The following is a 23054-nucleotide window of genomic DNA, read 5'->3' on the forward strand; positions in this document are numbered from 1 at the left end:
TTTGATAACCCAACCAATGAATGATAATGGTGCAGTAAACAAAAAGCCATGTGTTGAATGCACTCAGATGAAATCATGAGATTCTGATAATAAGCAAAAGACACAAGAATAAGTAGATATGGAAGCTTTGCAAATTCAAGCTGAAATAAGACCAACATATCCAGCGAATAAAGCCAAGATGGATGATATCATGTATGCGCCAGCAACAATGAACGGTCCCTTTAGCCCAAATAATTTCAAGCGGTGATGCAAGGGTGCCATCCTAAAAAAACGTCTAGTTCCATACATGTGTCTTGTTGCCATCATGAAGAAAACCTAATAATATACAAAAACAGCATTCTCAGATTAAAGAAACAGAAAGGAACATGTTTAAAAACAGATGACTGAGATGATTAATGTACAGTAATGATAAAACAAACAAAAAAGGTATCAGAGGATGAAAGATAATCACAAGCAATTCCCATCATATTGTCAATTTTAAAATTCTAAAGGCAACAACTATTTCATTTATAAAATTATGACAAGTTTTTGTGAAGGGTCAATGGTATGCTACTAATACAACCTAGAAAAATAGTTAAACTCTGGTCTCCAAGACAGGCTTGCAGAACCAACAATATTTAACAATAACATCCATATGCCAGGCCTGCAGAGCAACAGCATATAAACCACAATTGCTTAACTTGTTATATTTTTAAATGGCTCCATCATGTGCAAATATTATAAAAAAAAAAACCTCCTGTACCGTTGACTGAACCAAAGAAAAAGAGGCCCCCTAGATGACTAAAACAACGATCACTATTCTCCAGTTTGACTAGAAAACACCTGATGTCTCTTGCATGAAAACCCTATCTAGCCCATATAATAAAAATGCCTTATGAAAGTAAGGAACACAGTTATATATATTTATTCTAGAAATTAGGGGGCACACCCTCAAACCACACAACTTAAGAAGTACGCGAAGTACACCATTTCTCCATAATTTGTCGGTCATTGCTATTTTTGAGTGCACTAAGGCTCAGTTTGGCATTGCTCTTGGTAGTAGAGCTTTTTCTAATAGAGCTTTGAGTAGTAAAGCTTTTAATAGAAAGCTGGTTGCTGTCTACTAACCACATTTCTGCAATGCTATGAATCTTTTAAATTTGTTTGGTACCCAAATTGAGAAAATGCTTTTAGTAACAGAAAATAACTATAAAGAACATTGCATAGTGCTTTCAATTATTCAACTCTTTGTACTAACAAAACTGTTATTATAAAATATTCTTAATTTATAAATTATTTATTTTAATTTTTAAATCTAAACGATTTAATAAATAATAATATTATTTTCTATAAATTATTATAATATTTTAATTATTATTATATTAAATAATAATAATTAAAATATTATTATATACTATATTATATTACATTGTACTTTGATATTATACAATATTATAAATATAATATATTATATTACAAGAACATTATATTATAGTATTACAATATTACATTATATTAATTGTAATGTAGTTATACTAACATTTTACCATTACAAATTACAATATAATATAATATTTATTATATTATATCATGATACATTATAACATTATTATAAAATATAATGTACTGTATTATACTAAATTGCTAATCATATCATTTTTGAGGGATCCCTCATCTTGATGATTCCAGGCTTCCCGGACTTGTAACAGACGGCTAGGAACAAGAAGAGGAGCTATAATAATATTTTATTATAATATTATTATAACAATATTATAACATTTTTAATATAATATTAATATAATATAATAATAATATATCACATTATATTATATTATTGTATAGTGTAGTATATCATCATATTTATTATGAATTATCATGGATATTTTCACCTTGCAAAATATTTATTAAAATGGAAACAACTTCTCCACGCATCTCAACTAGAGTTTTTGCCCAAAATCCCCAAATCAGAGCTTTTCCTAAAAATTTTTGCAGTTTTTAGAGGAGCAAGAAAGTTATTTCAAAATTTTTACCAAACACTTCAAAATCATCCAAAAGAGCTTTTAGCCCTTCAAGAAGCCCTTTTTGGCTAATGCTAAAAGAGACTTAAGTTACAACAATTGGAACATGATAATTCCGTCATTAGCTATGGCCATAGTTCCTTTTTAACTTTGTTTTCCTTTCTCCTCCTGACACAAAGGCAATGAAGGACAAACCCATGAAAACTACATACTCCAATAATAGCGGAAGAAGGCATCACAAATTGTAACTCTTGGCCCACCACATCAATGTAGAGGACCCACTCAAATACCAGTGCTTCTAACCATAACCACTTAAATACGAGGGTAGCAGATGCTGTTGCCACATGATGCACCTTGACCAATTGATGCAAACCATCCATTGCAATTATTAATCTTAATCAAATGGGAAGATATACCAAACAAACTTCAAGGAGACATGACTGCCTCAATATCTGAATTATTTGGACAAATCCGATGCTTATATGTTCATATACCAAATCCATTGTTATTACAGTTTTCCAATTTTGCATGACAAATGTGATAGAAAGAACACATAGATATCTGTGAATTATGTCCTATCAACATGTCATCATTCATAGATCTATGTAGGTATGTATGTCTGGGTGCTGTCATCATTCATAGAACATTGCAAACATTACACCCATTGTCAAATCCAGTGAACAAAATTGTTATAAACCATTTGATACGATCTATAATATCTAAAATGGCTATACAAAAAAAATCCCGCAAGTTTTGAACACTTCTTGCTTATACATCAAGGCATCCAAAAACCAACACATGCTATTGTGCCACTGTAACCATGAATTTGGGAGTCGATGTATAGGCAAGATATCTCCAAAACATGTAATTGAGTTTGTAATCATATCTAATGATTCTACTTTTATAGTCACTAAATTTGATTGTGAATGTAAAGTCCTCTCTTTACACCCTATACACCCATATACACTTTCCTGAAAATTAGATAACATGATGTGAAATATACACTTCTTTAGCAACAGCACATATTTTGAGGTACAAGAGAACTAACATGCTGATAATACCATAACTGTGAAGTTGCAAATCTCCCCAACCTCCTTGATAGGAGCCCCATGATGGTGCATGCTAGTCTAGAAACAAACACTACATTGTCCATAGTTGTAAAATTGCCGGTATGAACGTTGGTTATGAACGTGTGAGGTGTTATGCAGGTACTAAACAATGGACCATAAAACCTCTTCCAGTCAATGTACACCTTAAAGAAACGACAGTGGAGTTAAAAGTCTGGGAAATCACTTTTAAATCATTTTCCTTCCACAATTGTGACAATTATTGATGAACCAAATGAAATCAACACAATGGAGCCCAATGAAACCCAAAGATTCAGGTCTTAATCCAACATATTGAAAGAATCTACTGGTAACTAAGAAATAAAAAATTTGGGATAGGGGATCATACCTGCACCATGACCAACAACAATTCCAGGACAAAAACACCGGATGATATAAGCAAAGGGAAAAACATTCCTGTGCAAGCAGCAATTGCAGCAAGTGCTCCACCAAGAGCCAAGGATCCAATTCCACCCATATATACGGAAGCCTTATACCTGTTGTGGACAAGAAAGCCAATGCAGGCTCCTGCCATTGATGCTCCAAAAATAGCCAGTTCTGTTCCAATTCGGAAGGGGAAAAAAAGCCAAAGAATCAGACGCTAGAACATAGTTTTAAAAAGTCCAAATTCTTAGCTATAGCATACACTAGATTAAATGATATAATATTAGATAATGCTGGAGGCAGTAATGACAAGCATAAACTCTAACCATGGTTTCCAAATATCAGATTTGACAACTTACTCTGCAATACAAGATAAAACTCTTGTACTGCAACATGAGAAAATCTTTAAACTCCATTATTATCATTGTACTTGTACATGTGACCATACATGCAAATTGGCTTTTCTTCAATTCAAAGCAGGCTTTTCTTTTGTAAGTAAAAAAAATAAAAATAAACAAATAAACACCCCTCAGAGTCATGGTATGCTGTACCGATCGGTACCGGTCGGTACCGAACGTACCGTACCCATACCGATGGGTACCGGTATTGGTACGCCAATGTCGGTACGCCTAGCGTACCGCATACCGTACCGTACCGACACTCGGTATGCCTATACTAGTGCGGCACCGGTACAAGGTTCGGTACCGGTACGGCGAACCTTGCCTCAGACCGTATATCATTGCTTAGGCTCTGATGACTTATTCATGAAGGCCAAATTAAAGCATAGAAAAAATCATCACACAAGATCATGGACCAACAGGTTATTAAACAAGCATTCATGAATGAAAAAGAAAATTCAGATAGCAGTTTCTAAATCTCAAGGAAGCTGCATTATGTAGGGGCATTATCATCTTCATAGCATGTCTATCATAACAGGAGACATTTTCTCAACATTTGCCCTCTCTCTCTCTACGTGCGCACGCGACTCATTATTTGCATGAGCATATTTTATTATCGTAGAAATAAGATCTTCAATATAATCTAATCTGAGGTTGTGGATCTTTGATCATCCACTATAGAAAAATCATCCCCTTCACAAAAAGTCTATTCCAAGGTTTGTCGTCTCGGTACTGGATCCTGTACCAATGCCCCACTGGCACAGTGTCGGTACGGTGCGGTACGATACAAATATTTTTTACCGTACTGAATGTTGGTACGCCATCCGTACAGAATATCGGTACCGAACCGGTACGGTACGATACGCTCAGTACCGTCCAGTTCGGGCCAATACGGCATACCATGCTCTGGCTGATAATACAACTATGGAGGGGGCATCCGAATATGCCGGCAGCAAAATCTAACCTGTAAGATTCTCCAGACTGCATAGGGTAGTAGCCACCAAAAAATGCCTCATACGCACCATATCCATATCTGTATCCGTATGGATCAAAGGTTGCCTGTGGTTGCGGCTAATAGGATCCGGTATATGTCAGAACTTAATACGTCTATAAATCTTTCTCCACGTGCAAGGTCATCTGCAGCTACATCGTATCCTCTTGAATGACTTCAAAGAGTCTGTCTCCTATATGTAAATGTATCCTCACGGGCTCTACCAGATCGTGCACCATAATCCCTATTCTGTGTAGCATGCGTAAACTGAAACTCGTCGGTGAATTGAAGACCACCCTACGACTGTTTCAAAAATGATGGTCTCCTGTCCTCCACTTTCTCTCTGGCCGATAGATCCATGACCACCAGAACTGCTGCTCCTGATCTCTGAATGAGTGAACTGACTCCTCGATACTCTCTATTAGGGTTGCAAGTGCTTTTTGTTTTTCTTTTTTGGCGTGCCGGGCAGCTATCTTCTTATCCTTCGTGCCCCTCTCTGTCTGGCTGTGGGGATGATGTATGTCGCCCTCCTGACTGAGTTGATTGGGTAGCGTAGTGAGCTCGTCTAAGAATCTCTCGATCATATCTCTGAGAGAATATTTTGGGCAAGGAGTCATATGATGATTGGCTCTCCTGTGATTGTGGCTGATCAGCTGAAAGAATGCGTAGAATATTGCTCTCAGCCTATTGTCCTGCATCAACCCTAGCCTCACTGGCTATGAAACCGGCCGGTTATAGAGGCGATTCTCGCTAATCAAGCTCAGACTCCTGCTGCTGGCTCCTAAGCCATTCGACCATAATATTATCCTCATCATCTATGAAAGCACTATGGATCGGATCTGTATACTTGAGCTTCACTTTCTCCTAAATGAACTTCAGCCTCAACCTCAGATTGTAGTGAACATATACTAGTTGCGCTCCCAACCACTCGAGGAGACCGTTTGAAAGAGAATTCAGATAGCTAGCCGCTTAAAATTTTTCGCGGATAGCCCAAAATAAATCCACCATTGAGCTAAAAAATATTGAAAAAATTACATACAAAATAATACCATATTAGTAACCATCTAAAGCCAGATAAATGTCCTCCTGATATGTAACATACTTGGATTCATACTTTTCTTACTTACGATAGTTGACGAGACTCCAAAGTTGTCGTCCTCTCTAAATATTTTAGTCCGTAAAAAAGAGTTGTATTGTATTATGTTAATAATAAAAGATGTCAGTTAACTTACACATGTCACTTAAGTTAACTTACCTCTTCTAGACATAGGATCGTGACTTTTGGATCCGGCTCCATCTTTGTAATCACATTATGTAGAACGGCCAAAAGTTCGTCATCCATATCGATTCCAGATACGCTGTACTAAAGCCGAGGGTTTAGATAGTATGCCACACATAGAGTTCATTATTGTCTTAGTAAAATTGTACAAATACAAGAGCAATTTAATTTTTAATGTTTTTGCTTACATGCTAGATGCAAGTTCCTATCCATCTGGTAGTCTCACCACCGCTCAATGATATCGATATACTCGTGGGGATGCGTCGGATCTGCCTCCATGATCTGAGTCTTTGCCTTCTCTATCATGTGACAGTCTATCTAAAGGTACCTCTCGCTGTCCACTGCTCAAGCACTTCATACAATGGTCTGATAGCCTTTACTATCGCAGTGGCCCGCTGCCAGAATATCTGCTTAGTCACCAAATCCTCAACGCTGCTTCCTTCAGTGCCGGTCCTTGCATATCTACTTTTCTGCCGCTCGAGATTGGCAAACATTTGACGTAGGATTGCTTCTTCTCAAGAAGGCTATTAAGTGTAATGGAATTGGTAGCAAGCTGTGTGACTCCTGCTCTCAAGATCTCTCCCTGCATACCTCCTCATTAGTGAAAGAGCCTACATATGGTTATAAAAATACTTAGTGATGGTTTGGGTTGACTTTACTGTCTGTTGCATCCTACAAATCTTCGCAATGTCCATCAATATGAGGTCGATAATATATGCAGCACAGTCCAGAAAATGTGGTCGTCGCTCCATCAAGATCTCTCCAGTGGCTTTATATTGTGGCCTATCATCAATGATGACCTGCATGGCATTCTCCTCTCCTATCTGATCAATCACTTTCTTTATCAGTTTGAGGATATACGCGGCGGCGTCTACCTGATCAGAAGCATTACCAATTTGTGAAAGAAAGCCTTTGTATCACAATGTCACAAAGTTGAGCTCCGCCTGGTAGAACCAGTTCAACCATCACACAACACCATCAGTTCATATGTGGGCCACTTATTCTTGTAGGAGGCAATTCATTTCTCTACCTCCTTATTACTATCAAGAAGTTCACTGTAAATGTCTTTCGGGCTTGAAGGATCTATACCGAGATTAACAGCCTGTATGGCAGAAATGACAGATCTATAGTACGTATTATCTGCCACATTCATTGGAATGTGGCTGAAGTGAAATCATGATTCAATAGCTCGCTACATATCCTTCTTCTTATCCTTTTTCAGCATTGAGTCAACCTTCTGCTTCTTCGAATCTTTGTCAGAAAAGGCATGTGAATCTAAATCATGGATTGCTCCTCCAGGTGAAATATCTTTGGATGACTTCTTTTTACTACCAAAAGCCTCCAACATAGATGCAATCCGGCCACTGCCTTTGCTAACGACCTTCCTGACTAAGAAGGTCCTTCTGAACTTTGGATCTGCCCTGCTGCTCGCAGAACCGGAGCCTGACTCGTAGTACGAAGGCCCAAATCGAGCCCTATACCTAGCTACCTCATCCTGTTGTCACTAATCATTCAGGCTCACATGCATAGCAGCTTGGATCTGTGCCTCGTCATCTGTAATATATGCCTCCTCTGACTTTTTAGAGTGATAGAAAGATGGCTCTGCCGCTCGACAGTCCACCTCCGCCTTTTCATGGCAACCCTCTCCTTCGCTGGTTTGAAATAAGTGAAATGCTTCTTCATCAGCTGTCGAGCCTCCTCTAGGCATTTTCGGCGCATAGATACATCGAAATAACCACCATCTAATTGTTGCTTCAACCTGATTATTCCTTCTTTCTTAAACTCTGTATTGCACCAGTTGCACTTTTAATAGTACCGACCCGAGAGCATTTGCCTATGATTGCAGCTAATGTCATGCTCTAGCTTCTTTTTTTTATGGCTCTATTCTTGCATGTTTATCAAATACGTCATTTTATCAATTATTTAAAAATAGCAAAATTTTGTTATGACGAAGATAATTTTTTTACCTTAAAAAAATACATCCAATTTATATAATACATAATACTAATTTTTATATTTCTTTATTTATTTTTAATAATTTTTAAATTAAAAAAATATATTTAAATTTTATAAATTTAGAAAATATGATTTTTAGCTCAAAAATTGCTTCTGAATTATGTAATACATACTACTAATTTGTCATAATTTTTGAATTATTTATATATATTTAATTATTTTTAAATTTAAAATAATTTTTAAATATTAATATTTCAAAAAATTAATTTCAGCTCAGATCCATGTGGAACTCAAAAATGGCTGCTATATATATTTTTTCTAGGTTCTTGAGTATGCATCAAAGGCTACTTATTTCTCAATTTTTTCTAAATTTAGGCCTAGGCCATTATGCGAATAATCCTGTCGAAACTTGAATGAATAGACCAAATTTTTATGGGGAGTAGGTTGCATGCCCCTAAATATGTTTCTGATTTTACATTTTTTTTAATTTTTATTTATTTTAAAAAATTCTATTTTTTCATCCAAAAATATATTTTTAATTTTTTAAAATTATATATAATCCAAAAATTAAAATTTTTTATGTCATTGTGTAAATTGTCCATAGATCTACAACATATAATAAAATCAAGCCCAAATCAAAATTTTGGCCTGACCTTCCCATATTTTGCAATTTTCGAGCTATTTTTCCATGCCCTCAAAAAAAGAAGAGGGAATAAGATAGAGTGGGAAGCACACTCTGTTTTGGCTTGAATTGAATTTTTCTTTTGAATTGCTGAAGCGGCATGTTTTTTGAGTGGTTGGGATGTGGAAGCGGTAGAAATCTCTCCGCCGCTTTCATTTGCTGTTGGAAAGGCCTTCTCGGGCCTTTTTTTTTGCTAAAATAATAATAAAAAAAGGTTAGAGATAATAACGAAACCCTACTCCAAGCTGGAATATCTCATGTTGATAAGATGGACAATTTGGGCTTTATACTGGAGCCCAATTCTACAGGAGCTTCATCAGTCACAAGCCCTAAATATCCACATTCTCTTCGTCCCTACAATGCTACTGAACCATTAGCTAGGTAGTGTCACTCTGAAACTTTCCACAGTTATAACTACAACAATTATCTTATTTCTTGGCAGTTCTCGGGCCTTTCCAACTTCAATTAAAGCATCAGACAAGTCCATAGTGAGAGGCCCAGTTCGGAACCGAGTTGACTCGGTGCGCACTGGCTGGTTTGCACCGAGTTTGAACTGAACTGGCCGATTCTGGTCGGTTCCAGGCCATTTCGCACCGGTTTCGGTCGGTTCGGGAACAATTCTAGCCGGTTTTGGTACAAATTCCGGCCTGTTCGGGGCCAAAAACAAAAATAAGCGAACCGACCCGGTTTCACACCAAGTCGGCTAGGCACTTTCCGAACCGAGCTGAACGACCTTGTGACATTGACACTGAATTGGGCCATATACAGTGTGAATTTCACTAAAATCTAGTCCAGTTCTTAAAACATTGATCCACATAACATGTTCTAATTTATCTAAATCTAATCTCCATAAGAGATCTCATGTTACATCATGATTCTGGGTTTTCACGACACAAGCACAAACATAGATGGTCACCTCTATAAACCTTGAGTACGCACATCAATATCCTTATTGCCATTTTTAAGCTGAACATCCATTACTGTACATAATCAATTAATAATATTAACTTCATCTCTTCACACATAAAGCGCACCACCTAGTCATATGGTCTCCTTTACAGATAAAATCTGCCTACATTTACAGATAGTCACTAGAAAAATTAGTCATCCATAGCCATGGAGCAATCTTACAATGTCATAAGATTGAATTCATCATAAATATCAACCACACAGATCTAATTCTTCTGGTCTCTTGGACCAAGGCCTCCTCTTAGAGCCTGCTGCATAGTCTCCAATGCATCACCGACACAATATCACAACAGGCATACTGTAAGGTAGTAGTTTAGACAACGGTAGGGTGACATGGAACCAAATAGCTGCAGAGCTAATTTATGTTCAAATATGAAGTAAATGTGTCAAAGTTTCAACATGATACGGATCTTGACAGAATAGACAGCAAAAGATTGTTATAATCTCTTTAACCGAATGAAGAGAAAGTTGAGGAAAAAACTGAGACAAGAAGCAAAATAGTTTTAATTCTGCATCAATGTCTGAGCTAAAGCAGTAATCCTCATTTAAAAACATTAGTAGACTTTTTATCTTTCCCAAATAATGCTAATAGAAGCCAGCCCTATCTGCGATACATGAAGAAGAGAAGGCCCCAACCCAGAAGGACACATGAATGTCCTAAAGGACATAAAGAGGCATGGACATCCTTTCCTTCATTCTCTCTTGTCAAATAGTCTGTCCTTTAGTAAGCCTCAGTCACCAATAAGAGGCTGATGTGGCATAAGTTCTGATCCTATAACTTTAAACTCAATGAAACAGTACAAATGAAGCCATATATTCGTATACCATCATCTAAACAAGAAAACTGATGCATACACCCCTACAACTCGTAAACAATAGCCTCGAAACCCTATGAACATTGGTTACAGCAAAACATGACTCAAAACTAAAATACGGATGCACCCAGAGTTTTTTGCTTCACCTTTTACACATGATATTCCCTCTTCACCAACCTTAAGCATAAAAAAGTAAAAACCAGAATAAATCACCTACCTGCTTCTCTTCTTCCCAATCAATACCTCATGATATAGCTCTTTCATGTGCCCTACCAACTTCGTTAAGACTTATCTACAAGTCAACCCTATGAGACAACATGATCAAAGAGTCTTCCTCGCCAAAGATGCAACTTGTTCAGACATCAAATTTTAATGCAGACAAGGCAAGCATCCTCCCATGATGATAAGAATTTCCTTTGATATCACACATTAAACAATATATTGGAAGCAAATAAGAAAATAGAATTAGTGAAAGGGCTGGGCTCTCACCTCCATCTCAATCAATTATATGGAGTAAGAGAATCTCAACTGAGCCTCGCCATAGAGAAGAAACCTAGAATCTAAGCAAGCTATGGAGTCCCTATAGTAAAAGTTAATTAATTCATTTCTAACTCCAAACCTAACATTTCTAACAGCAGACATGCTAAATGCATATAAGGGGGCGTTTGGTATGGGGTGATCAGCCCAAGATCAAGGGTGATGGAGGTGGAGGTGATGAGATCACCGCGTTTGGTTGCACCACGGTGATCCTACGTGGCGGTGATCCTAAATCACCTCTACTTCTCAAATCACCCCCCAACCCAGTGATGGGATACCCGTCCTTGAGGTCGGGAATCCAAGATCACCCTATGGGGGTGATCCTAAGTTGATAATTATAGACCAAAATACCCCTCAACCAATTTTTATCTTGAGTCGTTACCTCTTCCCTATCTTTGCTCCGATCTCTTCCATCTCTCTGCCCTCCTTTCCAGCGAGCGTCAAAGGAGTCGGAAGGCATTCAGTGGCGACTTCCGGCGGAGATCCGAGAGGCCTCAAAGATTCAGGCATATACTCTCTGCTCTCCATCGTGTTCTTGTTTTTTTTTTTTTGACTGAATTGATCTGTAAAAAAGAAAGGAAGCTCCCCCTTGATGGAAGGGAGGTGGAGAGTTTCCTGGCCTGTAGAGGGGAGGGGGGGAGGAGAGGGAGGCTTTCTAAGCCTGACCAAAAGGAAGCAAAGGCCCCATATAAAACGAGAACAAGAGCTGCCTACGGGTCTTCCCCCTTGATGGAAGGGAGGTGGAGAGTTTCCTGGCCTGCAGAGGGGAGGGGGGAGGGGGGGTGGAGGAGAGGGAGGCTTTCAAAGCCTGACCAAAAGGAAGCAAAGGCCCCACATAAAACGGGAACAGGAGCTGCCTACAAGTCTTCCCCCTTAATGGAAGGGAGGTGGAGAGTTTCCTGGCCTGCAGGGGGGGAGAGGAGAGGGAGGCTCCTTACCTGATCCAGTGTGAGGCAAAGGCCCCATATAAAATGGGAATAGGAGCTGGCTACGAGTCTTCCCCCTTGATGGAAGGGAGGTGGAGAGTTTCCTGGCCTGCAGAGGGGTTGAATAGTTGTTGTGCTGTGATGTTGCAGTTGCTGCTTGAGTACTCGAAGGGGAGATGGTGGGACGAGATTTTTATTAGTTAGATGGAGTAAATTTCTCATAATGCCCTTGCCAGTGAATAGTTGTGCTATGAATTTATGCTAACCTTTGATTCATAAAATCGTTGTAAGGGATCTACTTAATTCCCAGCCTTGTCTTGACTATGATGATGTCCATTTATAAAATATGAACTGATTTATAATTTCATCTAATAGTTGAACATGTCAAAAAATTATGTAGATAGTTAAAGACATGAAAAAAGCTGACAAGAATATAAACTTGTAGGTATATATGCTTTACTACATAGCCGCATTTTTTTTAAGTGGTCAATGTTTCATTATAGTTCTGTATTATTAGAGAATTTGTGTCTGGATCCTTTTTTTCCTCCTCTCTATGGCTACTTGTTGGTTATTGTACCATGCCTGTGAATTTGTCCCTTTCCGGACAAATTCTTTCCTTCACCTTGACCATGAAGTGCCATGGGATAACCTATTCCTATTCTGGTCTTGCTTGACATGGTAAAGATAAGTTCATAGATAAGTTCCTTATGTGGTTTTCTTTTGAGATTAAAAGAAAGCTTGCCATGTAAAATTAAATTGTTTGCATTATTGTTTGTAGTAATGGCTCGATTTCCAAAGTCAAGGCATTTGCAGTTACTTGGTGTCTTACTTTTTCGAATGAAAATGATGGAGCACATATACTTCAGCATACAATTTCTTACTACTCTCATATTTAGGAATCAATATAATTTGAGATTAAGATGGAAAATGGATTTAGTTAAAAGGCAGGACATAAGTTCTATGAATTTGGGTAAAATTGTGTTTGATAGTGACTTAGCCTCTGTTGAAAATATACGGATGGATAAGAGAGCCTTTCACAAATTGTCATTTACTAAAAACACAAGGAAGACTCAAATTCTCTAAAAACATGGATGTAGAGGAAATGGTTGCCATAATTTTACATATAATTTCACATGATGTGAAGAATAGGATAATTAAGAGACAAGTCGCCCGTTCTAGCGAGACAATAAGTAGACAATTTCATGTTGTTCTCAACTCTGTGCTACGTCTCCATTCCATGTTGTTACCAAAACCCGAAGCTGTGATGGAGAACTGTACAGATGAGAGGTGGAAGTGGTTCAACGTACTCTTTACCACTACTTTTAGTTGTATCAATTAAATTATACTACTAAACTAAATAAACTATCTTATAAATGTAGAACTGCCTCAGAGCACTTGATGGAACATACATAAAGGTCAATGTAGAGGAGATCGACAAGCCTAGGTATCGAAGCCGCAAGGGTGAGATTGCTACTAATGTCCTTAGTGTTTGTACTCGAGACATCCAATTCATTTATGTATTGCCTAGGTGGGAGGGATCAGCTACTGATTCTCGAGTGCTTCGAGATGCCATTTTGAGGAGAAATGGCTTAAAGGTGCCCCAAGGTAAGTAAAAAAATGATAAATAGAATAGCCAAATTCTCATACCAAGTGATGCATTACTTATTTTGAAAGTAATTATCATATTTTACAATATACAGGTATTATTATCTATGTGATGCTGGATACGCAAATGCTGAAGGCCTTTTGGCTCCTTATAGAGGACAAAGATACCATTTGAATGAGTGGAGACAGAGTCAACAACCCACAAATGCTCATGAGAACTTTAACATGAAACACTCTCGGGCTAGGAATGTTATAGAGAGGTGCTTTGGGTTGCTAAAAGGAAGATGGGCAATTCTAAGGTCTAAGTCATTTTACTCTGTAAAAACCCAATGTAGAATCATTAGTGCTTGTCTTCTTCACAACTTTATCAGAGAAGAAATGCCTATTGACCCAATGGACATCGAGGTTGTTGAGAATGTCACTAGCTCACAAGAGGAAGAAGTTAGTGATAGGATAACCTATGTAAAGACAAGTGATGCTTGGGCTGCTTTCAGGGAGAATTTGGCGAATGATATGTTCGAGCAATGGATGAATAGTCGAAATGCATAGGCTAATATGTTTAATAAAATTTTTATTTGTACTTGAACAATTTTTTTCTGTTATTTTTGTAATGTCATCATCTATTTTGCTGTTGTTTTATCTATTATGTACAATTACTTGTGTCCAATGTGTGCAATATATTATTCTTTCTGTCTAATTTTTAGGATGGAAGAACAACTTTTTTAAGAAAATAAAAAAGCAAATACAAGAGCAGACAGAACTACTTCCTTGAAAAGAATTTGGACAAAGACTGAAGATGCAAAGCTGGTTGAGTGCCTTATTGAGGTAGTGAATGCTGGTGGTTGGAAGGGTGATAATGGCACATTTAAGCCACGATTTCACTAGCATTTGGAGAGAATGATGAAAAAAAGCTTTCTGGTTGTGGACTGAGAAGAAATCCACACATTGAAAATTATGTGAAGTTACTAAAAAAGCAATACAATGCAATTGCAGAAATGTTAGGACCAAACTGCTCGGGATTTGGATGAAATGATAGAGAGAAATGTGTGGTGGCAGACAAAGATGTTTATGACCTATGGATGAAGGTATTATATAAATATATGCTTTCTAAGTTTGCTTTCAACTTATGCATTTTCAATATAATTCTTCACTTGTTTGTATCTCTAAAATTGTTTAATAATTTTTGTTTTGTGTTGACAGAGTCATCCCCATGCAGCTGGCCTGAGAAACAAGCCTTTCCCTTATTATGAAGACTTGTCAATTGTGTTTGGTAAGGATAGAGCAAATGGGGAGGGTGCAGAGGATCCAGCTGATGCTTGTGAACAAATTGAGAAAGAGGAGGAAGCTTTAGGTGATATTATGAGTTTGGGAGATGATATGGATGCTGAGGGAGGTTCTCCGAATGCAATAGATTCACCGCCATCTATTTGCCAACCTACAGGCGTTGGTACTAGTACTGCAACAATTGGCAAGAAAAAAGGAGGCTTAGCAAGTAAAAAGAGAAAGCACAATGATACTATCATAGAGAACTTGGTCACTGACGTGGGAAAGATAAGCAGTGCATGTGAAGGGAGTAAGGAAGACTTCAAGAAAATTGCAAACTTTTTTGAGAAGGGGCAAAGTGATGAGAGGCGTATGGCTTTGTTTGAGGAGATTATGAAGATTGAAGATTTGAGTGAGGATGATATGTAGATTGCTGGCGAGGTCATTAGCAAAGATAAGATCAAAATTGACTTCTTTTTTACCCTGCCTCAACAGTTCAAGAAAAGATATGTGCTAAAGCAATTAGAGGGCGGTCCATATAAACCCTCATTTGACTTTGATCCAGTGTGATGCTACCTAGACCTCCTCACAGTTATACTTTAGATGTTTGTGGATTTGGTGGAGTTTTGATGTTTATGGCTTTTTATTGATTTGGGTGTTACAATTCTTAGTGTTATCAGTATATATGCTGCTGTTTTGCCTTTTCTATCTAAATTATATCGAGGACATTGAACCATTCCCCTTTCTTTTCTCATGATCAAATGGAAATTATGTGCTGCAACAGCTCATCTTGGAATTTTGCAATACCAAAATTGGCAGCATATTGCATTAAGGATAATTGGTCACACTGGAAATATGTGGCATTTCGCTAGATCGCTTGGATATTGCTGATTGTCCATAAGTAATTTGTCTCTTTTGGTCATTGCCGATTCTGCATTCTTAGTGTTAGCAGTATATATGCTGCTGTTTTGCCTTTTCTATCTAAATTATATCCAGGACATTGAACCATTCCCCTCTCTTTTCTCATGATCAAATGGAAATTATGTGTTGCAACAGCTCATCTTGGAATTTTGCAGTACCAAAATTGGCGGCATATTGCATTAAGGATAATTGGTCACACAGAAAATATGTGGCATTTCGCTAGATCGCTTGGTCATTGTCTCTATAGTAAAATTTATTAGCATGAATGGTCGTTAAAGAATCAAAAAGTTTTATAGGGGAATAAGCAGAAGAAACTTATTAAGGGCTACTAAAAGTAGAATATGTGACAAAATTACGGAGCTATTATAGGAATTAGCATATTGACTTACATTTTTAATTTATGAGAATTAAAAACACATAAAAAATCTAACTAAGATATATCAAGGGTATTTGTGGTATTATGTGGTCGGTGATCTTGGATCCCCGTACCATACCAAATAAGTTACTCATGGATCCCCAGGGATTTTTAATCACTGGACCATGGCCAACCAAACACAGTAATCTTAGATCACTGGGGATCAAATCACCCCAATATTCGGATCACTGGGGATCTTAGATCACCGTGGTGATCCTGTTGGGGTTACCAAACGCCCCCTAAAGGTTTCCCATAGCCATCATGAATTGAACTTGGAAAAATGGCCTAATGTAAGTTATATACAAGCATAAAACTTTGACGCAACTCCAATGATAAAATAAGTCAAAATTAATATCAAAAAAGGCACATGCAATTTATACCCATCTTTCTGTATAGGTGTTTTCCTTTTTTCATGACTTGTGACAGTACCTACACAATTAATGCTCTGTTAAGATAGAGTGCATCAGTTTCCCAGAAGATTCCTAAAAATTTCCATAATTTATTGCAAGAACAAAAAGAATAATGGAATGATTGACCACTTGAAGTAGTTAGCTAAAAAAACATTTATAAAGATGTAGTTGAAATTCCATCTCTCAAAAAAAATCCATGACAAAGGACCCAATATCTAGAAAACAGATAAGCTGATAATACAACGATTGGCAAGATAAGATGAAAATACAATCAATTTTAAAGCATGTTTTGGTCTTCCAAATATCATATCAAATGCTAGTCAAATAAATAATACGGACAAGTTAACAATACTGACTTGGACAAATTGGGAGAACAGCAATAGACATCCCTATAAATGCCAAGGCAGCAACCCCTCCAGCCAAGCCATCCAGTCCATCAATTGACTTCACTCCACTCCCCATAGCAACAAAACTAAATGCCGTCAAGACTATATAGAACTTCTCCATACAGACAAGGCCATGTGGTGGAGGAAGAGGAACCAACAATTTCCTTTATGGCCAATTGGGAAGCAGTAAATAAATAAATAAATAAGTCCATATGAAAACTTTCACATAATAACTTGCAAGTTGGAATATCATTACATCCACCATCAATAGGAATGGCAACGGGTAGGGTTGGGTCATGTTCAAGCAACATTATCATCCTATATCAAGCCCATATGAATCTAACCGAACTCGACCAATTTTCCAATAGGTCAAGTATGGCTGATGCAAAATCGATCAGGGATCAACTCGGCTAAGTTGAACCCAACCTTTTTGTCCAGCTTTTAGGAAGTGGTTGCCAATGCAATAAGAAAACCAAGCGGTGAGAGACGAGGATTGGTGGTGTGGCAACCACAACAACAACTGGCAGTCGGCGGTCATAAATGACATCAAGGAGGCTAATTAAGCATGAGATGGCTGAATCAAGTAATGGGTAAGCCAAATGTGCATCAGGGTGGTCAGATGATATGTATCAAACTAGTTGAATTTGGTGATGAGGTGGCTAGATATGAGTTGGTGGGTTGGATCCAATGATGGGGTAGCTAGATTTCAACTGAGGTGGCAATATTTGGTGAGGAAGATCCATTGGCACATTACATACTTAGATTATGGCTCTTACACTTTTACATATGATTCAGATATATACCCTCAGCCATCATATCCTTAGAGGTAGACTCCTACAAAGTATCCATCTTTATATGGATATGTTCCAGAGTTGCAGTATGGTGATGCCTCACATTACCCTAAGTAAGGATGGCTAGTCTTTTATCTGACATACTATCAGGAGATTTATCCTGACAGTACCAAGAGTAACAGGGATGAGCTTAATATCCAAGTTGGCATCATAATCAAGGACCTAATCATGAACAAGACCAAGAGGTGTACAAGCGCAAATAGATATTCCACATGGAATTAGTAGAGAGTTTGATATATTAATTTTAAACTCGTGAATGTATTTTGTGTAATATTGAAATATGGTTTATAAAACAGTCTTCCGATAAATATATTTCTATTTACATAGTTTTTGATCTTAGAGTGTGCTAGGGCCAACTTACCTTAAATATATTACTTTTGGAGTTCAAATGTGTTTTAAAAAATAGTATAACTTCTTAGATAAATTAAGGAAAAAAAACAAAAAGGGGCATCCCAAGCAATTTTCAAGATTTTTGACTAGGAGAGCTACTAGGACGAGGCAAGATGCCAAGCATTCCTATTTCTTAAGTAAAAAAATTGAAAAAAAGGCATCCCAAGCAAGTATTAAGATGCTTGACTAGGATGGCCATCAGGACAGGCAGGAAGCAGGGCGTCCCATTCAGTGGGAAAACTGAGATGCCCCATCCGGCAGTATTTAAATCCTTTTTTGTTACCATTATCATATTTGCAATAGATATTAACCCTTAAGTTTCTCAAGCCCATGCCTCAACATTATGTGCTTGAGATAATTAAAGCATGTTGTGAAAGACTATTTTATTTGTAAAAGCTGATTTACTTCCGTAAATTGTATATATTGATAATTAATAAGACCAAAGACAATGACATGTTCAGACCATTAATCAGTAGCACGTTACCAGCCACAAGTGTTGATCAGATTGGTTATGAGAAGCTATACATGCTGTATGGTGTTGATATGTTTGCTGAATCCAACCAAATTGAAAACCATGTCCCAACAGCTACCTGTTAACAACACCATAGAAACTATTGACAGTTTTTATTTGCATGTATAAATTTATGCAAAGGGCATCAACTAGTTCGACAGTGTGAATGTGTGTGTGTGTGTGTGTGAGAGAGAGAGAGAGATGCCTTACCTGTAAAAAGAATTTAAGCCATTGTGGCAGTCCATAATTGGGATTCTTGATCCAACTCAAAGTGTCTTCAAGCAACCCAATTACTGCACATGCAACAGTTGCTACCACTGCTCCATTTATTGGAGTGGAGTTGAGACCAGCAATGCCTCTTGCAACTACAATGCCTATTGGAAGAAAAAATAAGCCACCCATTGTTGGAGTAGCCCTCTTATAGAAATCTGTCATACGCCTTTCTTTCCTAAGTATCAGACGAATCTTCATGCTCTCAGCTATAGGGACATATAAACATCCAGCACATGCGGATAAAACTGCTGATAATGAAAAAGGGTGCGTCAAATAAAAGGGTTTCAGAGGAAGTCTAACAATCTTCCAAGAACACCAGTCGACGAATAAAAGAAATGAGATTAAGAAGGCTATTAATCCCATCGTAATCATGACTCCTAGCTGAGTCCTGGCATCAAAAGTACAAAATCAAGTCAGTAATCATTTAATAGATATGTCACTATTTGCCTTAATTATTCCCGATGACAGTACAGTGAATGTAAAATGTGTTCCAAATATTGGTGCTTGCATAGTGCTCTATTCACCAAAATATGGAGCATGGTTCCAAAAGGCAATAGAGCAATCACTATTTAGACTAGCACCAAAATACTAGTATTTGTTCCATGTAGCAAATTCTGGTTACTTGGTCATAAAAATACTGAATTGGGTACCGTGATTTAACAACTCTGATAGACTAATAATATTTCAACAAAAGAGAGAAAAGAAATAAAAAAATGTGTCCAGATTATCCTACCAAAACACATGTTAAAAGAAGCCCAGATGCATGAAATGAAAACAAGAGTATAGTTACTGGCAAATATTCCATGTATGCCTATCTTCTTTCTCTAAATATTAACCATAACATAGTCTTATCTTTAACAATAAATCATTACGTCTGATTCTGGCCTGTTTTAGCAAATTAATTAAAAAATACACCTAAATGATGAGCTAAAATAGTTCAAACGGAAGCAAATAGAAAAGCCATTACATTTTTGTTTAGGGCCAAGTTGGCACTATACCCAGTAAATCTAAATTTCAGTCACTGAGGAATCGGATCTTTTTTCAATGGAAATGCTCTATTAACAGATTATTTTCCCTTTCAATTTTACATTATTGGAAGCTATTGATTGGGGCGCATGCAGCTTAATTGATCAAGCGATTTGGACTTTATTTCAAAAAGTAATGTGCCATTACATTTTTGTTTAGGGCCAAGTTGGCACTGTACCCTGTAAATCTGAATCTCAGTCACTGAGGAATCGGATCTCTTTTCAATGGAAATGTTCTATTAACAGATTATTTTCCCTTTCAATTTTATATTATTGGAAGCTATTGATTGGGCCATATGCAGCTTAATTGATCAAGCGATTTGGACTTTATTTCAAAAAGTAATGTGCTGGGATATGTGGAAAAGGAAAGACACAGGATATGGCTGAGGACAAATGGGTTTGGGTGGAAAGAACTCTCACAAAAATAAAAAGTGCTCAGAATTATCACTTCTCAAAGCTGGAAAAATGATATTCCAAGAATCTCTTCTAATGAAAGTTCAAATAATTAGAGATAATTTAGCATTATACGACTGCTTAAAGACGATAGAAGAGTATTTCTACACCTACATGCACAATACGGAACCAATGGAAGAACTAATAAGCAGAGGCAAAGAACTCAAGATGTTAAGAGCGGTAAGTTAATATTTTCAAATTTTAAAATGACTTCATGAACATACCCATCAAACTTCTTATAAATTTCATCATGTTTGTTGGGTTGCTTGGAAAATGGCATATCTCTTGCTAGAGAGGAAACAGAGAGTTCTTTGAGGGGTCATCTTCACCTTGACTAATAATTTCTTTCCATAAGGGAACAGAGGCTCCATTACATTATTTTTGTTACATAAATACCAAAACTTAACCTAACATAAATATTTTTACACAAATAGTCTACAGTGTGAGCAATAAATCCAAACAGGAGATCCTATTTCATGGTCAGCAGAGCACGGCAGCCAAACTTTGAAAAACTCTAAACATTTAAACCAAAACAAAGCTCAAAATACACCAAGGAGCTATAAACTGCCAGGTTTTCACCTTTTCTTCCTCCGTCCTTTATGAATGGTAGCAAACCGGTGGGCAGCAACTGTCAGTGCACCATCAGATGTTTCCAAATGATCCCTGCTCGTCGGCAAGTCAATATCCCCAGTGAGGTTCAGAAAAAGATCGGTATCACTATCCTCACCCTCGCTCGAAGACAACATGTAAGAAGAAGATCCTTCAGAAATATCATCACCCTCTTCGAAAAGTGAGGGAATCGCCACAGAATCCTGCGCCATAAAACAGAATACGAACGAACCATGTCAAGGGGAAAATGCGCCCTGGATTTAGTTTCTAAACAGTTGGTGTTTGTTCAAACACCAAAAGAAAAGGATTTTTCTTAAACCATCAGGTAACAGTCACTTCAAGAAAGATCCAAGAAAGATGAAACCAAATAGAAAAGGAAAACAATCACGAAATTATCAAGAAAATGGCAAGAACCTCATCCATGGCCGCGACGGAAAGGAAAAAATGTCTGGGATCGCATCTCCATCTAACAACTCCAAATCGAGATGACTACATACACGAAAAAATTAACAGTTCCCGCATCAAGAACGCAACCTTCTCACCGATATCAACGAAAACCAATCGAAGATCACGAAAGAAACATATACGGGACGCAAAAGATGCGGACCTTCACATGGGAAGCGGATCGAAGAGCGATGGCAGAGTAGATCAGTGTTCTCGTCGCGGCTGGAAAAGAGGGCTTCAAGGCTCGTTGAAACCCTAGACAGACAAGATAGGGGCTCGCAGAAGAAGACATGACAGCGAGTGAGGAGGAGGAGGAGGAGGAGGAGGAGACGAGGCTTTTGGGAACGGAAAAGCGGTCACATGTTTCGTCGTAGGAGAGGGACTCCCGTCGCTCGGGACGTCCAAAAGTTCATTCTTGGAGACGAATACCAACCGATGGGCTCTGTTCCGACGAACCGTCCCGTCTCATTCTATGACGATGGGGGAGAGGGACATCGTTCCTGGCTCGGCTCACCACGTAGTAAAGCTTAGGACATCTTTACCGTGGCCCGCGGCACACGAAGGATTTCGATTCGATGGCTAATGACGTGAGCCGGCCGTTGGTTCCAGCGGGTCGGCCCGTCTTGACCGGGTCGTGATCGGGGGCGTTTGTTTTCAGATAAGTGTCAGAATATACTTAATAGAGGGGGTCACTACCGTATTCCTGATACAATGTAATGGATGGCAGATGTATCTTGACTTATGATTTTATTTTTTTTTGGCTGGGATTTTGACATGTGAGTTAAAAAATTATAGGTGTCCATTGACGCTTGAAAGTTGACGTAAATTAACCGAAGGATATCAGCTCGATGGCTTATGATGTGAGCCGGCCATTAGTTCTAGTGAATCGGCATGTTTTGCATGTGTCCCTGAAACGAAACTCGGGACAGCGTGGGAGGAGATCATCTATGCCAGACAAGTGCTCGAGACAGGGAACATCATTCTAGAGGGCGATTCAGTAGAGATCATTGAGTGGATTTTACAGGTGGGGCCGAGGAAGGCAGACCATTCCCTTCTAGTCGACATCTGGAGGCTATTGAGAGAGTGTGATACCTTATAGATTACGCATGTCTACCGAAAGACGAACAGAGCTGAAAATTGGATCGTCTTCTTTACTGCTCACCACTGTGGTGAGATTTTCTGGATTCGCTATGTATCTGTTCTTCTACATCTGTGGTGTATTCTTTCTCTGAATTCTCATGATAATATTCATACGAAATTAGTGTGAGCCGCCGATGTACCAAAAAATAAATCGGCATTTTTTTGACCAGGTTGTGATCAAAGTTGACATGCTGGGCGGTGAAAAGACTATTACCACTATCGTGCACGACACATTGACGGATTTGAGATTCCTGTTTAGAAATTTGTATCAGAATACAATTAATGGATGAGAGTTGCAACTGAATTAGAGATGGCCAG

The 23054-nt window shown here is 38.0% G+C and overlaps 1 protein-coding gene across 3 annotated transcripts; it reads right to left on the minus strand.

Annotated features, from left to right (window-relative positions):
* LOC103703022 (phospho-N-acetylmuramoyl-pentapeptide-transferase homolog) lies at window positions 1-22089 on the minus strand. 3 transcript variants are annotated; one of them, XR_015987409.2, is made up of 9 exons: window positions 21760-22089; window positions 21567-21641; window positions 21123-21355; window positions 19003-19453; window positions 18807-18871; window positions 17011-17204; window positions 16625-16673; window positions 3453-3661; window positions 1-315 (listed from the first exon to the last, which is right to left on the minus strand). XR_015987409.2 is itself a non-coding variant. In XM_008785715.6 (8 exons), the coding sequence occupies exons 1-8, from the start codon at window positions 21886-21888 to the stop codon at window positions 136-138; spliced, it is 1536 nt and encodes a 511-aa protein (XP_008783937.1). In that variant the 5' UTR covers window positions 21889-22089; the 3' UTR covers window positions 1-135. The 3 variants fall into 3 exon arrangements, 2 of the variants coding, with proteins under 2 accessions (XP_008783937.1, XP_088578619.1); XM_008785715.6 differs by lacking the exon at window positions 16625-16673; XM_088722493.2 differs by lacking the exons at window positions 16625-16673; window positions 21567-21641 and having other exon boundaries at window positions 21760-22028.
* Between the last annotated feature and the right edge of the window lie 965 nt (window positions 22090-23054).

Source organism: Phoenix dactylifera, chromosome 5 (assembly GCF_051530095.1).
Source record: "Phoenix dactylifera cultivar Ajwa chromosome 5, Ajwa_hap1_PhDact_Kaust_v1.1, whole genome shotgun sequence".
Taxonomy (NCBI): Eukaryota; Viridiplantae; Streptophyta; class Magnoliopsida; order Arecales; family Arecaceae; genus Phoenix; species Phoenix dactylifera.